Source organism: Corvus moneduloides, chromosome 18 (genome assembly GCF_009650955.1).
Source record: "Corvus moneduloides isolate bCorMon1 chromosome 18, bCorMon1.pri, whole genome shotgun sequence".
In the NCBI taxonomy this organism is placed as follows: Eukaryota; Metazoa; Chordata; class Aves; order Passeriformes; family Corvidae; genus Corvus; species Corvus moneduloides.
The window spans coordinates 11998723-12017814 of NC_045493.1; the positions used below are offsets into that span (position 1 = coordinate 11998723).

General features: G+C 43.9%; 1 protein-coding gene across 2 annotated transcripts; it reads right to left on the reverse strand.

Annotated features, from left to right (window-relative positions):
* Positions 1-2726: 2726 nt before the first annotated feature.
* Positions 2727-16814, reverse strand: VPS37B (VPS37B subunit of ESCRT-I). Of its 2 annotated transcripts, none has more exons than XM_032127608.1 (4): positions 16666-16814; positions 8793-8964; positions 8116-8198; positions 2727-7006 (listed from the first exon to the last, which is right to left on the reverse strand). In XM_032127608.1, the coding sequence occupies exons 1-4, from the start codon at positions 16768-16770 to the stop codon at positions 6503-6505; spliced, it is 864 nt and encodes a 287-aa protein (XP_031983499.1). In that variant the 5' UTR covers positions 16771-16814; the 3' UTR covers positions 2727-6502. The 2 variants fall into 2 exon arrangements, with proteins under 2 accessions (XP_031983499.1, XP_031983500.1); XM_032127609.1 differs by lacking the exon at positions 16666-16814 and adding an exon at positions 16506-16601.
* Between the last annotated feature and the right edge of the window lie 2278 nt (positions 16815-19092).

The following is a 19092-nucleotide window of genomic DNA, read 5'->3' on the forward strand; positions in this document are numbered from 1 at the left end:
AAGTAACAGCAAAGCTAAAAATATTCTCTATAAATCACTTGAAATGTAATCGAAGTTAATTTTTGTACAAGAATTAATCTTACTGTCCAGGCTAAGATTTTTCTTCAGGCCTTTACTTTTTTGGAAAAGTGGTTGCTATTTGTAGCTGACAAAAATACCAGAATGACAAACTGTGTGTCTGCAAAGGTTTATTTTGAGGCTCCATCAAGACATCCTGTTGTGCAGGATCCAATTTGCTAATGACTTTTAAATACCATTATTGTGGCTATGGAAGATGAGAGGAAGATGTTTCACTCCATGTGCTCCCAAGAACAAATTTTACTCAGTACCTGTAAGAGAAGCAGTGGAAAATAACCAAGTTGTGAAATACTACATTCTGCTTCCTTCCACCGAGGTTAGTAAAGTACAATTTATTTCTTCTTGAAGCAGCTTTCAAACAGGCTGTCATCACAGCCCTCCTCTGCCCACCCTCTGGCTCTCTCAGCAGCCAAACCCCCAGGAACCACAGATTAGTCTGAACACCAGCACACGAAGCAGCTGCAGCTCAGCAACAGCATTGCTACAGAGAGCAAAGCTGGCAAAACACAAGTGTCAGACCACTGGCGGAAAAAAACTGCATTGAAATGAAGCACACTAATAGAAAACAGGCTGGTACGGGCTCGAGGAAGTCAGGTGAAGAAACCAAACCACAAAACTTCTGCAAAAGTATGTTTTTAAGAGCCCTTGAAGCCACAAAAAGCAGCCACTCCTTTGCAAGAAAAGTTCTTTTTCTGCTGTGCCCAACCAGGCACGAATTGTGTGAGTCTGGGCAGCACAATATTTAGGGGTGTTATTTCCTGAATGACCCCCTCAGAAAAGTGACTTGGGAAACCCAGAAGCACCAGCTACTACAATCATTTAACAAATGCTTCGTGGGTATGCAAGTTTAAATCAAAACAAAGCTAGTCTGGATTCCCCTCATACCATGTGAGACAACACACCCCAGGCTAAAAGGCATTTCTGCATTTCTCCACCATCAGCATTTCTCCTCCACCAGGTGGTCTTATGCCAGTGCTGAGAACTGGAGCCACTTTGTCACCTCCCACCCTCTGTGACTGGCTCCATTCAGGACTAACAAACCCCTCAGAAACCAGCCCATCCCGAGCAGCAGTTGCTAGAATAATGTGCAGTTTTAAGTGCACGTAGCAAGGTGTGGGATTACGTGGTGAGAGGAAACATTTTTAGCTTTGAAGGAAAAAATAATTCCTACTCATCACCTACAGGAGTGCAGAAAAAGCACCTTTGAGCAGTTTGGAAATAATAAGCAGTATTAAAAAAATAGCTTTTAGCTTAGAGCAGGGTCCAGGGTATGCACTGGCACATCTCCCAGCCTCAGCAGCCTGGGATTTATCCTGCAGGTGGGGGTAAAAATGGAGAGTGAGGCTGAGAGCCCAGTCCAAGCTGCCCAAGGACAGCCTCCTTCAGGGACAAGGTGTCCTGGGGCACACCTCAGCAGAGCACCTCATAAACTTCAGTGGAGACCCAAAATCTCTCAAAAACCCTCAAGCAACACGTCCAGTTTCTAGGGACCAAGTCTCAGACAGGTGGCGATCCTGTAAAAGCCTGGCAGGATGGATGGTTAATGTACAACCCGAAAGGACTCAAATTACAGGACCAAGGGCGAGGGAAGGACCTGGGTGGGCCTGCACAGCCTCCAAAGCCACTTCCAGGGAAGGGACAAGCCAAGGCCACATGGATACCACAGTGTGTCCCCAACACACCTTTTTTGTGGCATTTTGCTCTTTGGTTACCCAACACCCAAGTGCCACGTGAGTCCCCTCCCTGGCGAGGTCTGACCCTGGTGGGTGACACCTCCTTTGCGCTGGGAATAATCCCACCCAGAACAATCTCCAGGGGCACCAACCACAGGGAAGGGCCATTGGAACCCCAGGTTTGGAACAGGCACAGCTGGAGCTCTGCAGCTCTTCAAGCTACAAAACACAGAGCAAATTCTTAGAAGAGCCGAGCTGAAGAGCTGCAGCTTTTACATAACACCTTCCCCTGCCCTCGCCCACCTGCACTGAGTCAGCACAGCAGGTTTTCCTCATCTGCACTTTCCCTTTTCTGCAGAAGGTTATCCAATCTCTGCAGCCACCACAAACACAACGGATCAAGAAACAATTAAAAAAGGGATTTTCTTCCTTAATCAGTTATTCTGCACTAGGATTTCTCTTTCACATCGCTTCTAAAGCGACAGATTTGACAGAAAATTACATCAGGTCTTTTCTGCCCTCTGACTCATATTCCTAAATAACTGTGGTTGACTCATTTCTCCTAACTTGGCTGAAATCTAAGATTTTCCTCTCCTTCAAAAAAAAAAAGCTTTCTCCCTTCAGCTTTTCCAGGTGATTCTGAACATTCCCACTAACTAATTGTAGAAAACTAGAAGAAAACCAAAGGGATTTTACCTGATAGACAGCCCACCTACCTCACTGCCATGATTACAACATGTAAAATCTATTGTGAGCAAACCCATCCTCTATCAGCTCCATACAAAATGGACTCACTTTATCCAGTCACTAAAAACACAGCCAACAGATTCACTATGAATAATTAAAGCAGTATTTTTTTTCAATTCTATGTTCTACATCCACCTACAACTGTGTTTATGCTGCTACAGAAAAAACACCATTAGGGTTGAAAATCATTAATGTAACTGCACCACGACTGAATGGAAGCACAGGGGGACAGGACACCAAGAGATATGCTATTTTATTTAAAATCAGAACACAGTAGATAACAGAAAGACTTATTATGCAAACAAATCCACTGTATGTTTCACAACTTGCTCGGCCTATAAAATTGCCCCTTATTAAGACAGTCCAGGATCACACAGAGGAACTGTTCAGGCACAGGACGACTCTGCCCCCTCTGAACTCCACGTCTGCCACGCAGCTCCATGTGAGGGTAGAAGAATTGTCGCTTTCAGCTCTGGATCTACGTCGTGATTCCAGTTTGAGAGGGTAAAGAAGTCCCAAGAGAGGTCGAGACTTGAGGCTGTGGAGGTTGGGGCACTAATGGGGATGGTCACCTCGACCAGCCAGTGCCCAGGTGCCTCCTGGCATCCCACAGAAGCTCGTGCTCCCTGCCGCCCCTCCGGTACAGAGGTGACCTGTCTGGATCAGCTGTGCTGGAACAACTGACTCCACCTTCTCTGGGAGGCAGCCCTGAGTGCAGTGAAACCCACCCAGGAGTCAGAACTGCTCGCTGCTGATCCCAAATCCAAGCCTAACCACGTACAGTCGCGTTAGTCTCACCTTACAGAACTGTGTACAAAAGACTGGCACAAATAATGCTGCCCAAAGAGAGCATTTCCAATGCTACCAACACTCTAAAGCCGTGTTACACATTGTATTTAAAGGATTTTTCTCCACTCCAATTGCTTTGGGGAAGTATGTGCTATTTGTAGCAGACATCAAAAATCCTTTATATATATATATATATATATATATATTTTATTTTTTTGGCAAGCATCGTGAGCCACCCCCTCTCAAGTCTCAGCTTGCCTATGGCATTTTAATCTCACTATCTTATCAACAGTGCAAATTAGTAGAATTCTAAACATCCTAGCCAGAGCAGAATTTATTTATTAGCTATAACAGAACAGGAGAAACTGCTGAAGGGCAACAGGTTGAAAGCACTGACAGAGCTCTTGCCTGACTCATCCAGGTTAGCTTTTTGTCAAGTTTGTTGCTGAAAGGATTTGAACAGCTTTCCACAGTCATTCTTCTCCTTTACCCTTAAACAACACCAGCAGTCAAGTAAATATTTACAGTTTGTGTGCACACAAACACACAAAATTAATGGCAAAACGTTTTCAAAGAGCAGCTGGACTTCAGTTATGAGCTTGCAATAACTGAAATATCACATTAGTTACATCATCTACGTTCAAACTTACCCATCAGTGAAGGCAACTATAAGCTTACAAATAGCAGATACAGCTGTTTTTTCTGAAGTACGAGGGTCAGTTTTCTGTAAAAGTCAGTGCTCTCAAAGAGCCCTTAAATAAGAGTTAAGCAATGGCCATTCAAATGATAAAAATGCTAATATCCTAGAATTACAATCACAAGTAGTGATCCTAAGGCACATCAGCCACATGCATATGCAATAATGCATTGTTTTGCTTTCAGACAAAAAAATTGCATTAGCTTTGTCTGTATTTAGTGTGCACAAGAGGTTGTTTTTAGATAAACTATCCCTGAAAGGTCATTGTTATCACAAAAGTTACCAAAAGACAGAAGATTTAACAAGTAGTAAAAATATTTTTGGACTACTAATACCAATAAAGTCTGATACATAAAATGCAGTGCAAATTCACAATACACTTATCTATCACCCCCATCACTTCTGAGGACTTCCAACCCTCAGAAAAAAAGTTGGCACCTGATAAGTGTAAAAGATACCTGGTTGTTTTTATGAAATCTTAGCAAAACTGATTTGAGAGTGTTTTAGAGTTTTTGTGTAGCAGGCTCAAAGTATGAATTTCTGTACTCAGACATCACCCTGGTAGCCCCCACCCATTTTAATTCTTTCTAGGACAGAAACCATTTCTACAGCAGACTCATGTTTAGCATCCAGATACGACAGCTGCCATCCAAATACCAGCACTAACAGCACAGCAAAGTTACTTTGAAACGAGTCATAACTAACCATGCTTATACAAAGCTTCAGTGAGAAAGTAAGACCAAGAAAAGATATCACACTATTTAAAAAAAAACAACAAATCCTGTACCATCACTAGATTACAGAAAAAACACACTTTGCAAACAAATCCAATGCACATTGCTTCACAAAATCCCCCATCTATGAAAACTTGCCAGACTTACACTGGGGAATTGGTTCAGATGCCAGTAATGCTGACCAACCTTCTGCCCTTAGTCTTCAGAAGGCAAAATAAGCCAAATGACCCTATTTTCAGAATCGAGAGCTTTCTGTTATGAGCTTAATTTCAGATTAGTATTTGCTAACCACCACACTCCAGAGGAAATGATTAAGGGACAATCCAGGTCTTACATAAAGAAAAAAAAAAAAAAAAAAATAGCTATTCTATTCTGACTGATGTTGTTTGCAGTACAAACCTCCAAACAATGTAGTGCATTCCAGGACAATGATACCAAAACGCTCTGAAATAACCAGGGGCTTTGACAGATTCTGGACTGATTGATAACAAATTCACAGACACATTCTGTGCAAACAGTAAGTGTTAGAATTTGCCTCCCCAAGTGCTGGATTAAAATACCAGCATATGTCTGCACCTTAGGCTTCAAGAGTCACATCAAGAATGAAATCTGAGCTGCCCTAAAAAGCCTCTCCCAGTCCAGTGGCCTAAGTCAAGAACGGATTCTGTAAGATGCAAACAGCCACCATGGACTTCAAAAGGCTTTTCTTTTTTGCCTACTTGCAGAGAAACATTAACTGCCAATCCCAGACAGATACACATGCCCTAAACTGCAAAACTAAAGGAAATGGGAAAGTTAAAAACAGTTCTGCCAAGTGAGAGACAGAGTTAAGGGATAAAATGAAATTGTGGAAATTCAAGTGGGCAGTTACATGTGAAAATCCAGTATTTGATTAAGAAAATACCCTGCCTAGATTCCTGGAATCACATGGTATCAAAAGCTAAGCACCTGTGTAAAAAAATCATTTCTGTATCCAAGGTGTGGAAAAGGAGAAAAAAACCCAACCGTTAGAAAGAGTCTTAATAGGCAAGGAAATAAAACTGCCTGGTAAACGTCTATAAAACCCTAAACTGGCTCTGCAAACAGTTTAGTTTCATTTCAAGAGACCAGGACTTGGAGGGTATCAAGCTACTTAGGAGTGGGAGTAGTGCCTACCTTGATTACACAATGCCTAAGGTAACAACTGAAATGCAGAAACGAAACTCTTGTCATTTTCCCTGTCTAAAAGCCACCCAAGGCCTTCTGACAGGAGTTGCAGCTCAGTGAGCTCTGAAAACGTTGTGCACCTGGCCCTGGATGCAAAAGGATGCCAAGGGGGGTCCTGTGGACACCCTTTTCCCAGCAGTCAGATACGGTTGTTACCATCCCAACACTGTCACGGACACAGAATTCCTTAGAGAGACAACCAGCTCCCTGTTTGCCACACATCCATCCAGCTGCGATGGGAATACATCAGAACAGAGGAGGATGCTGATTTACCATCACTAAGGAATTCAGAGCGTGACTCAGTTTGTAATGTCAGCAAATCCACTGTGAGTGGCTTCCCAGTTTGATGGATTTACAAAATTTAGACCTTATCACCTTCCAAGGAAAACCTTGTCATCACTGACCTTTGCAAACAAACATCATCACATTTAGCAAAGCAATTGCAAACCTCTGTGCCACAGCTCGGCCTTTGTACTCCATTGTGCAAAGAACAGAGGCTTCCCATTGCCTACAGCAAGTCTCTGATGGGGGAAAAGGAAATATAAGCACCAATACATAAGTCAGGCGCACCCAAATATTTACTGGAGGATAAAGCCAGGATGTGGTGGAAGGCGAGCTGGTCTTTGGGGAAGAGGTGGAGGATAGGGTGGTACAAACTGAGCTGGGTATCCTGGCTGTGGCATTTGACTCGTGGGCTGAGCTCCTCCCGGCCGAGGCGGGAGAGGAGGGTACGGAGCACCTGGGTAAGAGAGAGCTGGTCCTGAACTCATGGCTGCAGTGAAGGGAGTGGGGAAGCGTCCTGCTGAGCCTGAGGGAGGCGGGGGGGGTGGGATTCGCCGGGGCACGACCGAGGGAGGAGTGTTTGCATCCGCCTTGTAGGGATCTGCGGGCGCTGCCGCGGTCTCGGGTGCCCTCGGCTGCGCCGGCGCCTGAACCTGAGGAAGTCTCTGTCCCTTCAGCACCATTTCCTGGAGCTTCTCAATCTTCACCCGGCGCAGGTGAGCCAGTTTCCGCTTGCTCTGGTACTCGTCGATGAAGGAATCCAGGGGTATTTCACCATCAAGGAACTTTTCTGCCATATTCTGTCAAATACAGAACATTCTCTTAGGAAACAGCCTACTGCAACAGAATCTAAATGGCTCACATCCCAAAAATAGCATCATTTTGCCTGTGATTTTCCAGCTGGCATATGGAAGATGACTGGCATATTGAAGAATTCTGAGCAGAACTTTGAGTTAGTTATTACTCAGAAGCACTGAGAGTTAAATATCACTTTTGCATAAATTTATACTGAAGTAACAGCAGTAAAAACATCTGAATTTTGCTCTGAGCATTCCCCTGATCACCAGAGATGGGAATGAACCAAGTGCAGCAGCTTCCCAGATTGCCAGCTAAGCTGAATTACAGCTCAGTACTGCTTGAATGCCAACAGAAACACTGGGAACTCGGTGAGACTCAGCAGAGAGATTACTGCTAAGTCAGGTTTAATACTCACCCTTACTTGTGGCTTTGGGTAAATGATGTTTAATAATTGAGAGGTGAACAAACATATAATCACAAAATTCAGCTTGTCCTGGGAATTTCTTTGTATAATCACAACTCAAGGCTAATAAGCAAATTTTTTCTCCTGATTAATTACAGAAAATGCCTGCATGAAATCAGCAAACAAAACCAAACACTTCCATTATTCTGAAGTCAGATGACCCTTCAAGCACTTCTGTCACAGCAAGTGGTGACCACTGGCACCTGCACAGACACACTGAAATCACAACGGAATATTTCACCAGAAACACTGGAGGAAAAGCAGCATGGGCACATTTTTTTTATTAGGCTACTAATTGACATTTATAATGATGTAATACATATACCAGGCAAACTCCACTAAAAGAAGATTCCACATTTTTATACTCTACGAGTTTGAAGGCAAAGCCAAGGAACTAAAGAGGGCTTGCCAATCTTTTCTAAAAAGAAGCACTTTCTCTCTTAAACTTCAAAGATGTTAAGAGTAAAAAATTACTCAGATTAAAAAAAAATAAAATTGCTGGAATCAAATAGCTGTTCACTGAAGTTCAAAGCAGAGACAAGACCATACTCTTAATCTGTCACATGTTCAACTCTGTACTGCAGCCACGGACACTGGGAGGTTCTGGTAATGGATGGAAGTGGCAGAACTGGAGTGCTCTGTAATTACCTCTGTATCTTCCTCAATCTTCGCCCCCTCGGTCTGCAGCAGTGCCAGCAGGGTCTCCAGGGAAGCATTACTGGATTGTCTGTCTGTAATGGCACAGGAAGAACAGAAAATGACAGCTGGCTCTAAGTGACTTCTAACGACACAACAATCTCTAAGGCACATTTGTACAACCAGCAGACTGCAGTTCTAGACAGGGTGAGGAACAGTAAGAAATATATTAAGAAGTTCAGGAATATTGTCACAGTGCTAAGAGCTGAAATTTAGTTCCAATTATATATTTATAATATTGAAAGCACTTCAGCAAGTGCAGTATCAGATGCACAGTATAATTCAGTATGGAAGTTAAATGCAACATTCCATTTAATTTATAAACAGTCACTGAAAATTCGAAGTATTTTGCTCTTTAGCAAGGTAAACGAAGTTGATAATTTAGAGAAGAGTAGGTCAAGAGTAGGTAGGTAACAGGAAGAACCCACAGGATCTGTTACTAGATGTGATAGTCACTTAATAAATCATCAGAAGTGTGATCTATTTCAGCACTACACAAGAATGACATTTCACTTTGTACCCTAATTCACACAGCTAAAAACGAGACACCAAAAACCAACAACAAAAAGGCAACATATTTACATTCACTTAGAAAACAGCAAATCATAATTGTCAACAGCCAGTGTTACCTAGTTTTGTTTTCTTTATCTGGTATGCTTCAAAAAGAACTTGCAGCTCTTGATATTTCTCAGTCAAATTTGATTTCAAAGACTCCAACTTTGGCTGGTACAGGAGATTTCCTTCTGCCAGACTGCGGTTGCTGGCGAGAGTCATGTCCTTGCTGTGCTGAACATTTTGGGACTGGATATAAATAAAAAAAACCCCAAAACCGTGTGAATTAACAGTGAAATTATTAAGCAAGACAAAACAGAACTTGAAAACTTTTAAATAAACAACAAAAGTAAGCTCTATGTAAAAATTAGTGCCGTGGCATTAGACCTGCAACCGATGAACAAATGATGAACATTGACAGATAAAGCAATAATAGCTCTTGAAAAAATCTGAATTCCAGCAGTGATACAATGAGTGTAGAAGAATGTCATCCCTTATCTTGTTAACATATAAAAAATAAGGACTGCATCGTGACTGCTTCTTCTCCAGAATATTCTTCCCCAACTGTCTTACACCAATCCTGGATTAATGCCAAAACCTTCATTTTTTTTTCAGTTTAATCCTTCTGCTTAACATTTCCTAGCCTAAAGAAAAAGTGACAATTCTCATATACCCAAGATTCAGCCAGATTCCAGTTTGCTCACACTCACACATGCACATGATTTATCAAGAGAGCCTTCAGGAGCTTTGGGAGAGCCGAGTGTTTGGAGAAGTCTGCCCTGGGTGTCACGTTAGATTCATTAAAATATTCAGACATCAAAAAGGAAAAAAAAAAACAACCAATGGATCTGATTTCAGATCCTCAGTCTGAATCAACAAGTGGAATAGTCTTCCCATGGCACAACAGACTCATTCTACTAAGCTGCCTTCAAAATCAGCACAAGTCTGGTACATTTTTTTGACCTCCCCCATCCATATGCCCCTTCTAGTCCAGGTTATCCCTGTTCAGCTGTAACTGCTCCTATTTACAGCCCTGAGTCTGTGCAAACAGAAGCACAGGCCTTGCTCCTTCCACACTCCTGGGTGGACACAGAGCCACACCTCAGAAACAGGAAAAGAGGAAACCCAAATGAGCTGTTTAAAAGCTTCACATAAGGTCAGGATCAAAATTCAGGTGCTTTTCCAAGCACAGCAACTGTCTTTGAGAGCAATCACTTCCTTTTGAAATATTTATATGCTACTTTAATTTGCTAAATTCAAAACTGGCTCGGTGTTACTTTAACGCACCTTTGTCCCCAGATATTGCTCTTCAAAAACCAAAATTTTACTCTCACTCTGTTCTTGCTAAACCACTTTAAAACCCAACAACAGCCAAGGATCATGTAGAGTCCTAAAGTCTACACCAACCCCAATTCTACTCCAAATTGCGAAAATCAGAAACTACACTTTTGATATTGTTTTGTCTTCTCAAGGTTCTCACATGAAGCCTAAATAAGCATCCAGCCCTATGCTTGTGTTCAGTGTGGATCCTTTCCAAGAATAAAATCCCCTTCTTAGCTTTGAATCTAATGCAAAATAATTTTAATTAAACTGGTTTCCATTTGTTTATTCTCATATGATCCAATCCTGTTAGGACTGTTGCTTTCAGAAAGCTGGAGTCCCTCTATTTTACATTTTTTTAAAAACAATTATGAAGGGAACTAAAATACATGAGATTTAACAGCTTAATTACTGGCATCCAACCTCTTACCGACCTCCTGCCATCACCACTACTCAATGGCTCCTGAACTGCCAGCCAAGGAAAATTGTGTGTAAAAAGACTGATGGTTTCTGGTGCCTCTTCCACCATTTTAATGAGCTTACTACTTCCTTCCAGCAAATTCAGTATTTTCACTGCTTGGGAGGCTGATACTCTCATTTCAAAGCAAGTGCACAGTCAGTCAGGGAAGACCAGTTTAATGAGTGAACTTTGATCATCTTTTGGGATGAAGATGTACATTTACTCAGGGCAGAAAAAAAGCCAGTGGACACAAACCTATAAACCTTTCAAGAGCACAAATACCAGGAAAAGGAAGCTTTCACTAAAATCGTATGTAGCAAAGTGGAGAAGGTAGAATTCCAGGTAAGCAGAGGAAGAAAAGGCTTCCTTAAGTCAGATGAGACTTTTGTGATGTTGTCCCTGCCTCCAGTGTCAGAATATCTCTCAACAGGATCAGGCAGGAGGAAGAAGCAGCAAATTCCTCACCTTTTATAGTGATTTGCTGAATAACTTTACTTTTAAATAATTTTAAATGTGTGAAGATGAATAAATACCACTATGACATGATGTACCTGACTTGTAAAAATAAGAAAAATGTGACTGATATGACCTGCCTACATTTAAGGTAGAGTGACATCCTGTCCTTTGCATCTGATATCTAATAATTATGGACTAGACTAAACTTTGGCGAAAGTGTTAAAAATAGTTGTTTTAAGCTGAAAAAGTTAAGGTATTTGTAACTGCACTTTAAGTTATAGTGCTTGAAATTACACAGGACTTAATGACTCAACTTTTTCCATCTTTGAGCACTTCTGAGAAGGGCATATTTTTTCTACAGAAGTTGATCAAAAATGGTAATTGACACTTAATGTTGACTTAAAATGTCACTCCTGAAGTCTTCACTTCCAGAATTAGTCTGTGTCAAATTTCTTTTACCAATGCACATTTGGAGAGAGGAGAAATTTGAATCTTACCCAAAACCATGAGAAGAACCAGTTCCTCAAATACAAAGCAAACTTAGGAATGATGTTTAATGAAACTTAAGGAGGAGCTGGTGAAGACCCATCCACCTGTTCAAGACATTGAAATACTTCATATAACCAAAAGAATTTTGAAGTCTGTGAATTCTATTTCACAACAAACAGAACAGACATAATCCCAGAGCAATGCAACTTGCATACAGTCATGATTTACAGAATAATCTCTGTCACTGATGTTAAGGTCTGTGTAAGAAACTTTACAGCAACTGTTCCACTGCACTTGGAAGTTAATTCGAGGAATCAGAAAGCAAACACTGTAAAGTTTGCTCAAAGAGTGCTGTAGAAAAGCTTTCAAAAAATGACTAATTTAAAACTACAAAAGAAAAAAAACAGCTGCAAAATCACCCAAGGGTCAAACCACAGCATGAGCAGTCCATTAAGATTATCAGTGCAGCACAAAGCATGCTTTCAGCATCCATTCATAGCTTTCCACAAGCCCTAAACAAAAGCTGAGGAAGGAATAAATCCAACAAAAGGTATTTTGTTGTCACATGTGCCGTGTGACAAAAACGTGCATTAGCAGGGAACTGCTCCTGCACTGGTTGTTCACCTGCCCACTGGAAGTGCAAGGAAAAAAGTTATTTGGAGATAAGAGTCAGGAGCATGGGACTCCAGTAGAATTCCTAGCAAGAGTGTTGAGGCCATGAGCACTTCAACAGGCAGGAAACATTAATGTGAAACCAGATGAAAAATGCCAGTCAGAATCACGAGACACAATGAGACAGGACAATATTAAGGAGAACATATGCCTTTTTTTTAACTGCTAAGCTCTCACCATGAATTCTGAATGGAACAAATGGGGCAACCATACTGAGCTGCTTATAAGGGGATTTTCATGGCACAAGGATTGCTCACTACTGAGCAGACCACTCAGTACCAAACCGTGCTGCAAGAAAATGAAGCCATGGACACACGGAGGTTATTAAAAACAGTTTATGCAGCACTTCAAAACTTTGGCTGCTTAAAAAACGAATTTCTTTAACAGCTATAATTTGAATAATTTTACTCAAGGATTCATTAATAAGCATTTCCAAGAGCAGGAAGCAGCAACTGCTTTGGGAATTTAGAGTCTACTACTTTTATGAACTGCAGCTTTGTTTCATCCCACTTTTAAAAAAAGGGGAAAAAATGCTGGATAAAATTAAACCAGAACTAGCACTAGCTTAGCAACATTCATACTATAGATGTTGATCCTTTAGTCCAAAATAATGGTTTGCAGCAAAAGTTATTTGTGTAAAACGTCTCTGAGAAGCGTCACTCCGGTTCATCCGAAAGCACATTCCCAGAGGAGCTGCCTCCTGAGAAACTGAGCAACTGCAATCCCGACTACCCACAAAGTCCATCAAGAGCTGCTATAATTATAAACTCGCTCTGGCCAGCACCACGGTGAGGAGTCTCTTGGTACCTTCGAGAAAAAGTCTCTTAAGGAGCTATAAATAAAAAGCAGCTTTGTGTGGCACCGTTTTAATTGCTTTATACAGGACACATCCACGTTAGTTTTAGATTTCTCCAGCCTTTATCATTCTCCCACTCTCTTTCACTTACACAAACTTGTAAATTAAGAATAAAATAGCAGTCACACTGTGGAAGAATAAAGATGCACATTTGGAGTGTCAAATTAACCCCTGAAACAGGAGCTGACAGGTGCAGAGTAGGAGAAGAGACTTCTTTTACAGAAGGTTTAGGAGTGCTTTTCATCAAGGACTGGTGAATAATAATACACCCCCTAACAACATCTGTTCTGTAATAAATATTAAAACATACTGCAAAGTAATTAGATTGGCTAAATTTAGCTCTTCTGATTACTTAAAAATGGCAAAATAAAGCTTAAAAGGTAAGTTGCAGCTCCCAAACATTTACGGCAGAGGCAAGACACTCAGCACTGCAATTTGCACTTTGACACAGACAGGTTACTCATTTGATGCTCAGCTAGAAGAGAAAAATCTGTAGTTGCCACCAAGTCTAATTCCTAACTTTGCAACTAAATTTCATGTTTGGCCAACAAGAACATGACCACTTGCACAATGTGGTTTTAGGACAGGAGTAGGAATCCAAGAAATCTGGGCATGAATGCACATAGTTTAACTTGGACTTTCTGCCCTACGTGATCTTTTCAATCAGCTTTTGAGAAAAGGACTATGCTCAAAAAAATTCCTTTTGTGCTTGCCAGTGTACTCTGCAATGCTGGAATGAGAAGAAGGCAATGCATTTCTGACTTCTTGATTTCACATAATTAAGGTATTGAAAAGCAAATAATTTTTGGCCATGGAAGCTTAGCAATAAGTAACACAATACTGCACTATTACAGAAGTGATGCTCCAGGAGATAAAAAGAAAATTCATTTTCACAGAGAAATTCATCAAATTACCACCAGTGTCAGGTCACAAATTCTCTCATCTGTACTTTTTAGAATCACCGAGACTGACTTTTATAAACAAGGTACTTTTATGACCCTGCCCTGGCAGGGGGGTTGGAACTAAATGATCTTTCAGGTCCCTTCCAACCCAAACCATCCTGTGATTCCCTATTTCATGAAGATGAATGCTGTACATGTACTACAGAGACCAACCTGAAAGGATTATAAAAAAAACTCTTCTCAGTTTTAAAAGACTGAGAGTACCAGACAAGGAGCTTCCTTCCTCTTTCTCACAGACAAGATGTTCGTTGTTCAAGCCCTGCAAGCCCAGAGGCTGCAAACTCAACCTCAGAGACAGGAAAAGCACCAGTTCAGCTCTGATGCCACAGCGTCACACACCTGGGGACACACGTGCAGGACATGCTACAAGCACATCACCCCGTGGGCACACACAGATACAGATACACACCCCCCACACACTGACACATACAAATCCTGCTCAAATGCCACACAGGAATACATTCCCTGTAAGGCTGGAAGCGCCTATTTTTAGCTGTTAGCAAGAAAGCCAAGTGGTTTTTCCAAATCCTCCTCCTTTGTGAACAAAACATTGGGGTTTGAGCTGGGTTTCCCTTGCAACAAGGAGAACAAAGGGTTTTTTCAATTATGGAATAATCAGCTTTAATCAACTTTGCCACTGAAAATACAAGTGACCTCAGAGAAGTGACTCAGGAATCGTGATTTAATTGGCATGTCACGGTAAAATTAGGAATGTAAGGACTTTGGAATAACCCTACAACCTAGATACATATGGACTGACAGCCAAGTAGCAGTGAAGTCACCATGGTTCCTCCTTAATGTTCAGGATTTCCCTCTCTCCCGCTTCCTGCCACACACTTCCCAGTGAAAACTCAGGTCTCAGCAACACAAGCTCAAGCAGTAAATAATCCAATGAAGGCGAAAACAGAATGAGGAAGAAATATTCAAGCATGGCCAATTCCTTCCAAGATGTATAAACACATTTCTAGTTGAACAGACTCCAGTAAAAGCCTCCACATCCAATAAAAGAGGATTATAGCAGACAGCAGCACAGCCGTGTTTCCACACAGCCTGAACACCTTCAAACCTGGCCACACTTTCCAAACACCACAAAATATTCCCTCAGGCCCAGAGAACTTTACTCTACAATTTAAAAGCCTTCTGATGCCAACGAAAGAGGAAAACCAGAGGGTCAAATCCAGAATATGGGCTGGTTGTGTAGTGAGAGAGGATCTTTTCTACGGAGGTCATGAGGTTTTCTGTCACTTCTGACCTACCGTCTTAAGTCCATACTGACGAGTACTGACAAATAAATAATAACAAAGAGCCCGGCCCTGTGCTCGTGTCCCTTGTCAGAGGTCACACTGGAGCCAGCCGTTCACATCTTTACAAAGTTAAGCCCATTATAACCCGCTGACTTTCCTTAAATAGTTTTTATACAGCAGAGCGCTCCAGCCCCCAGCAAACCACGGGGCTTCCAAGAGCTCTGCATGTTCTACTTTCCACAGCACCGCCTGTTTCTTCTAAGTTCTCAAAATATAAGCTCACCCAAAAAGTTATTATGGCTGCCCCACTGTCAGAAATCTATTGGCACAAACTTCAAAATCCAAATTGTTGCATAATACAGCAAATAAATTCCCCAGGACACCCCATCAACTCAGCCTCAGCCTTCAGTGGGCCTCTCCATGTGTAATACTTTGACAATTTGGCTCGAGGTGATCCAGAAAAATTTTCTCAGAAGCACCAAAAGGACCTCAATCTTAGTTTGAGGGAACACAGTTATAATGGATTTCACTTAATAAACTAAGCTTCTTTCTCAAGAACATGTTGCCACTTTTTCCTTTTCCTGAGGCTTTTATCCTCTAATTTAAAAAAAATAAAACAAAAAACCCCAATAAATACAGGACCCAGAGAAGTAGAGCACATTTTTTTCTTTTAAAGTTTTCATATATATAGTTTCATCTTATTTGCTCTTATCTGACTAAGAGTGAGAGTCTTTCAGGCACATCTGTGGCCAAATAAACCCAGAACAGTCTCATATCTGAACTGTAACACACAGGGTCCATTGGTACATCGAAAAACCAGTTTAAGACAACCACAGCCAGAGAAAGAAAACAGGCTCCTATTTTGTTTTAAGAAGCACAGATCCAAAAGCACGACTTAGAGCCTGATGCACTGACAAAGACACTTCAAATAGGCAAAACAAGCAGCAGAAAAGCCTGACAGCCCTCGCTCCGTCCAGCATACCAACCGGGGCACACAGAAATCTCTTTCACATTGTTTTGAATTCACGCTGGCAAAATCCTTCACCACGACCAAGACACAAAACAAGGGCTGTACGAACGGAAAAGCTGATCCCACCTCCGGGCCGTCAGTGTCTCCCAATTCAGCGGCTGAATTAATTTAATTCAGCGTTTTCAGCCCGGCGAGCCCGCACCCCTCCTATGGCACCCAGCAGGCACCGATCCCCCCGCCGCGGGCCGGCGAACAAAAGGCCGGGAAGGGCCGGGAGAATGAGGGACGGGGGAGGCAGGAAAGGGAGAAGCAAGGAAGAGACCGGCAGCGCTTCCCGCAGCCCCGGGGGCTCCTCACGCACCGGCAGCTCCACGGCGGGGCCGAGACGGCCCGGCGGCTCCGGGGAGCGGGGAGTCATTAACCCCCCCAACACCGAGCGGCACCGGACGCGGTGGGGACCCGGCGGGACGGGGGCGGCTCGAAGAGAGGCCGCGGCCGGGGAGCATGAGGCAGCCCCTCACCTCTTCCATCTCGCGGGCCATGTCCTGGAGCTGCTCCTCGTCGTCCAGCAGCGCGCTGAGCTCCTGCAGGCTCAGCGCCTCCAGGCGCCGCGCGTCCAGCGCCATCCCGGCCCCGCTCCCGGCCCCGCTCCCGTTCCCGCCCCAGCCCCGGACCGGAAGTGCCGCCGCGGTCTCGCCCCGACCCGGCGGGCACCGCCCTCAGCGCCCCCTGCCGGGGGGGCGTGTCGGGGCGTACCACGGGGGCTGCGCGGCGGGAGGAGGGCGCTGGTGGACGGAACCAAAGGGGCCTGGGGAGGGGGGTCGCGGTGGCTGAGGGGGCCCGGGGTGGGGGGAGCGCCTGTGAGGGGTCTGTGGGCGAAGGGCGCCGGGAAGAGCCCCGCACAGAGCGAGCTTTGTGCGCGGCGCTCACGTGAGGCACTCGGGGCCTTCGGAATCCCGAGGGATCACTCACGGAGTCACTGAGGTTGGAAAAGACCTCTGAGATGATCGAGTCCAACTTGTGACCGATCACCGCCTCCTCCACCGGACCACTGAGTGCCACGTCCAGTCTTTCCTTAAACACCTCCAGGGATGGGGACTCCACCGCTTCCCTGGGCAACCTTTTCTAATGTTTTATCACCCTTTCAGTTAACGAATTCCTCCTGATGTCCACTCTGAGCCTCCCCTGGCCCAGCCTGAGGCCGTTCCCTCTCCTCCTGTCTCTGTTCCCTGGGAGCAGAGCCCGACCCCCCCGGCTGCCCCCTCCTGTCAGGGACTTGTGCAGAGCCACAAGGTCCCCCCTGAGCCTCCTTTGCTCCAGCCTGAGCCCCTTTCCCAGCTCCCTCAGCCGCTCCTGGGGCTCCAGCCCCCTCCTCAGCTCCGTTCCCTTCCCTGGACATGCTCCAGCCCCTCAATATTCTTCCTGAATGGAGGGCCCAGAAGCGGACACAGGACTCCAGGTGTGGCCCTGAGGATGCGGCTGCTGGGACACTCGGAGGTTGGACGGGTCACTGGGATGGCTCAGACTCCGTCCTGTGCCCTGCCAGACAGAGCTGAGCTCTCAAGAGAGCCTTCACAACCCCACCACACGCACCAGCACAAAGCTCATGCCTGGAAGTGCTGTAGCCACTCATGGCCTCCTTTTGTTTAAAACTCCACGGCTGTAAATTAGGAAGGAAAATCAGTAGATTTAACTCGCATTTCCTTACCCGGTTGGGACTTGGCTGGAGTAAGTCTCAAAAGAGTGATTGCATTATTGTTCTCAAGCTTAGGCTGAATACTTATTTAGGCTAAAAATAGCTAAAAATCATATCTGGCCAAACTTTGGTGTTAGGTCATTTCATCCATCTTAAATACTTTTTTTCTTCAGCAGTGAATGTCAATAAATAATCTGTCAAAGATGTGTTTCATGGTAAATTTAAATACTTTTGAAATGCAATGTAGCAAAACTGCGTCAATTAAATCACCATATATTTTGTTCTTCTGATTCATATCAGTCATGTCACCAGCACTGCAGTAGGCACTATGTGGTAACCCTTAGGAGCAGCAGCTCCCCAATTACTGCTGCTGTTAGCAGGGCTGATAAAGACAATTATGCCTGGAAACAATTAATTGTGTTAACAGAGCCTAAGTTATATGCATCTCTTGGCATGCACCACCTTCCTGGCCTGCTTTTGTCCCTATGTGGGTGTGGGTGTGTGTATTATTTCCTGCGTGTGTAACACTGGAGAGAGAGCCAGAAGGAACCAGGAGCCAAGTGAGAAGGGGAGGGAATGGCCACGTGGTCCTTGTCCTTTGGAGTTGATAGTTTTGATCTAACTGGAAAAAAAAAAATCCATATAGTGACAATTCTGATGCAATGAAGTTGCAGTTACACTCAGGAAGTGACCCAGCAGTTCCTGGCAGGACACTGATGATGTGACAGCTTTATGGCTGTTCTTTTGTCCTATAACTAAACTCAGCTCCCCATGCCTCTCACCCTCCCAGAAGCCTTCTCTTTGTCATTATTATCCACAGGGAATAACGACCAACAAGGTGACCCTGCTGGAGGAAGCCTTCCAGGCCTTCTGGCTGCTCGGTGCAGAGGCACTCCACAACCCTGGCGCAAAATGGGTGCACTCAGAGGGAGGCGAGGGCGCGATGTCTGCACAGCAGGAAGCTGAGCTGAGCCTGCCGAGGGTGGGGAGAAGGTGTTTAGTGATAGGGGCATGTGTCGTGTATGACAGCACTCACCCACCCCAGCACACCTGCCTGCTGCAGGGATATGCTCTGTGCCAGGTGAGTCAGCAGCTGTGCCCTGGGCACTGACACGGGTTTGCAGTCACTACAGCCCTGCCCTGTTATTTAAAACCAGGAGATAGTCACCCTGCCAACACCATTCCACGTACCCTGTATTTGCACATGCCCGTCAAACAGAGTTACAGCCGTGTGTTAAACCTCCTGTAAATT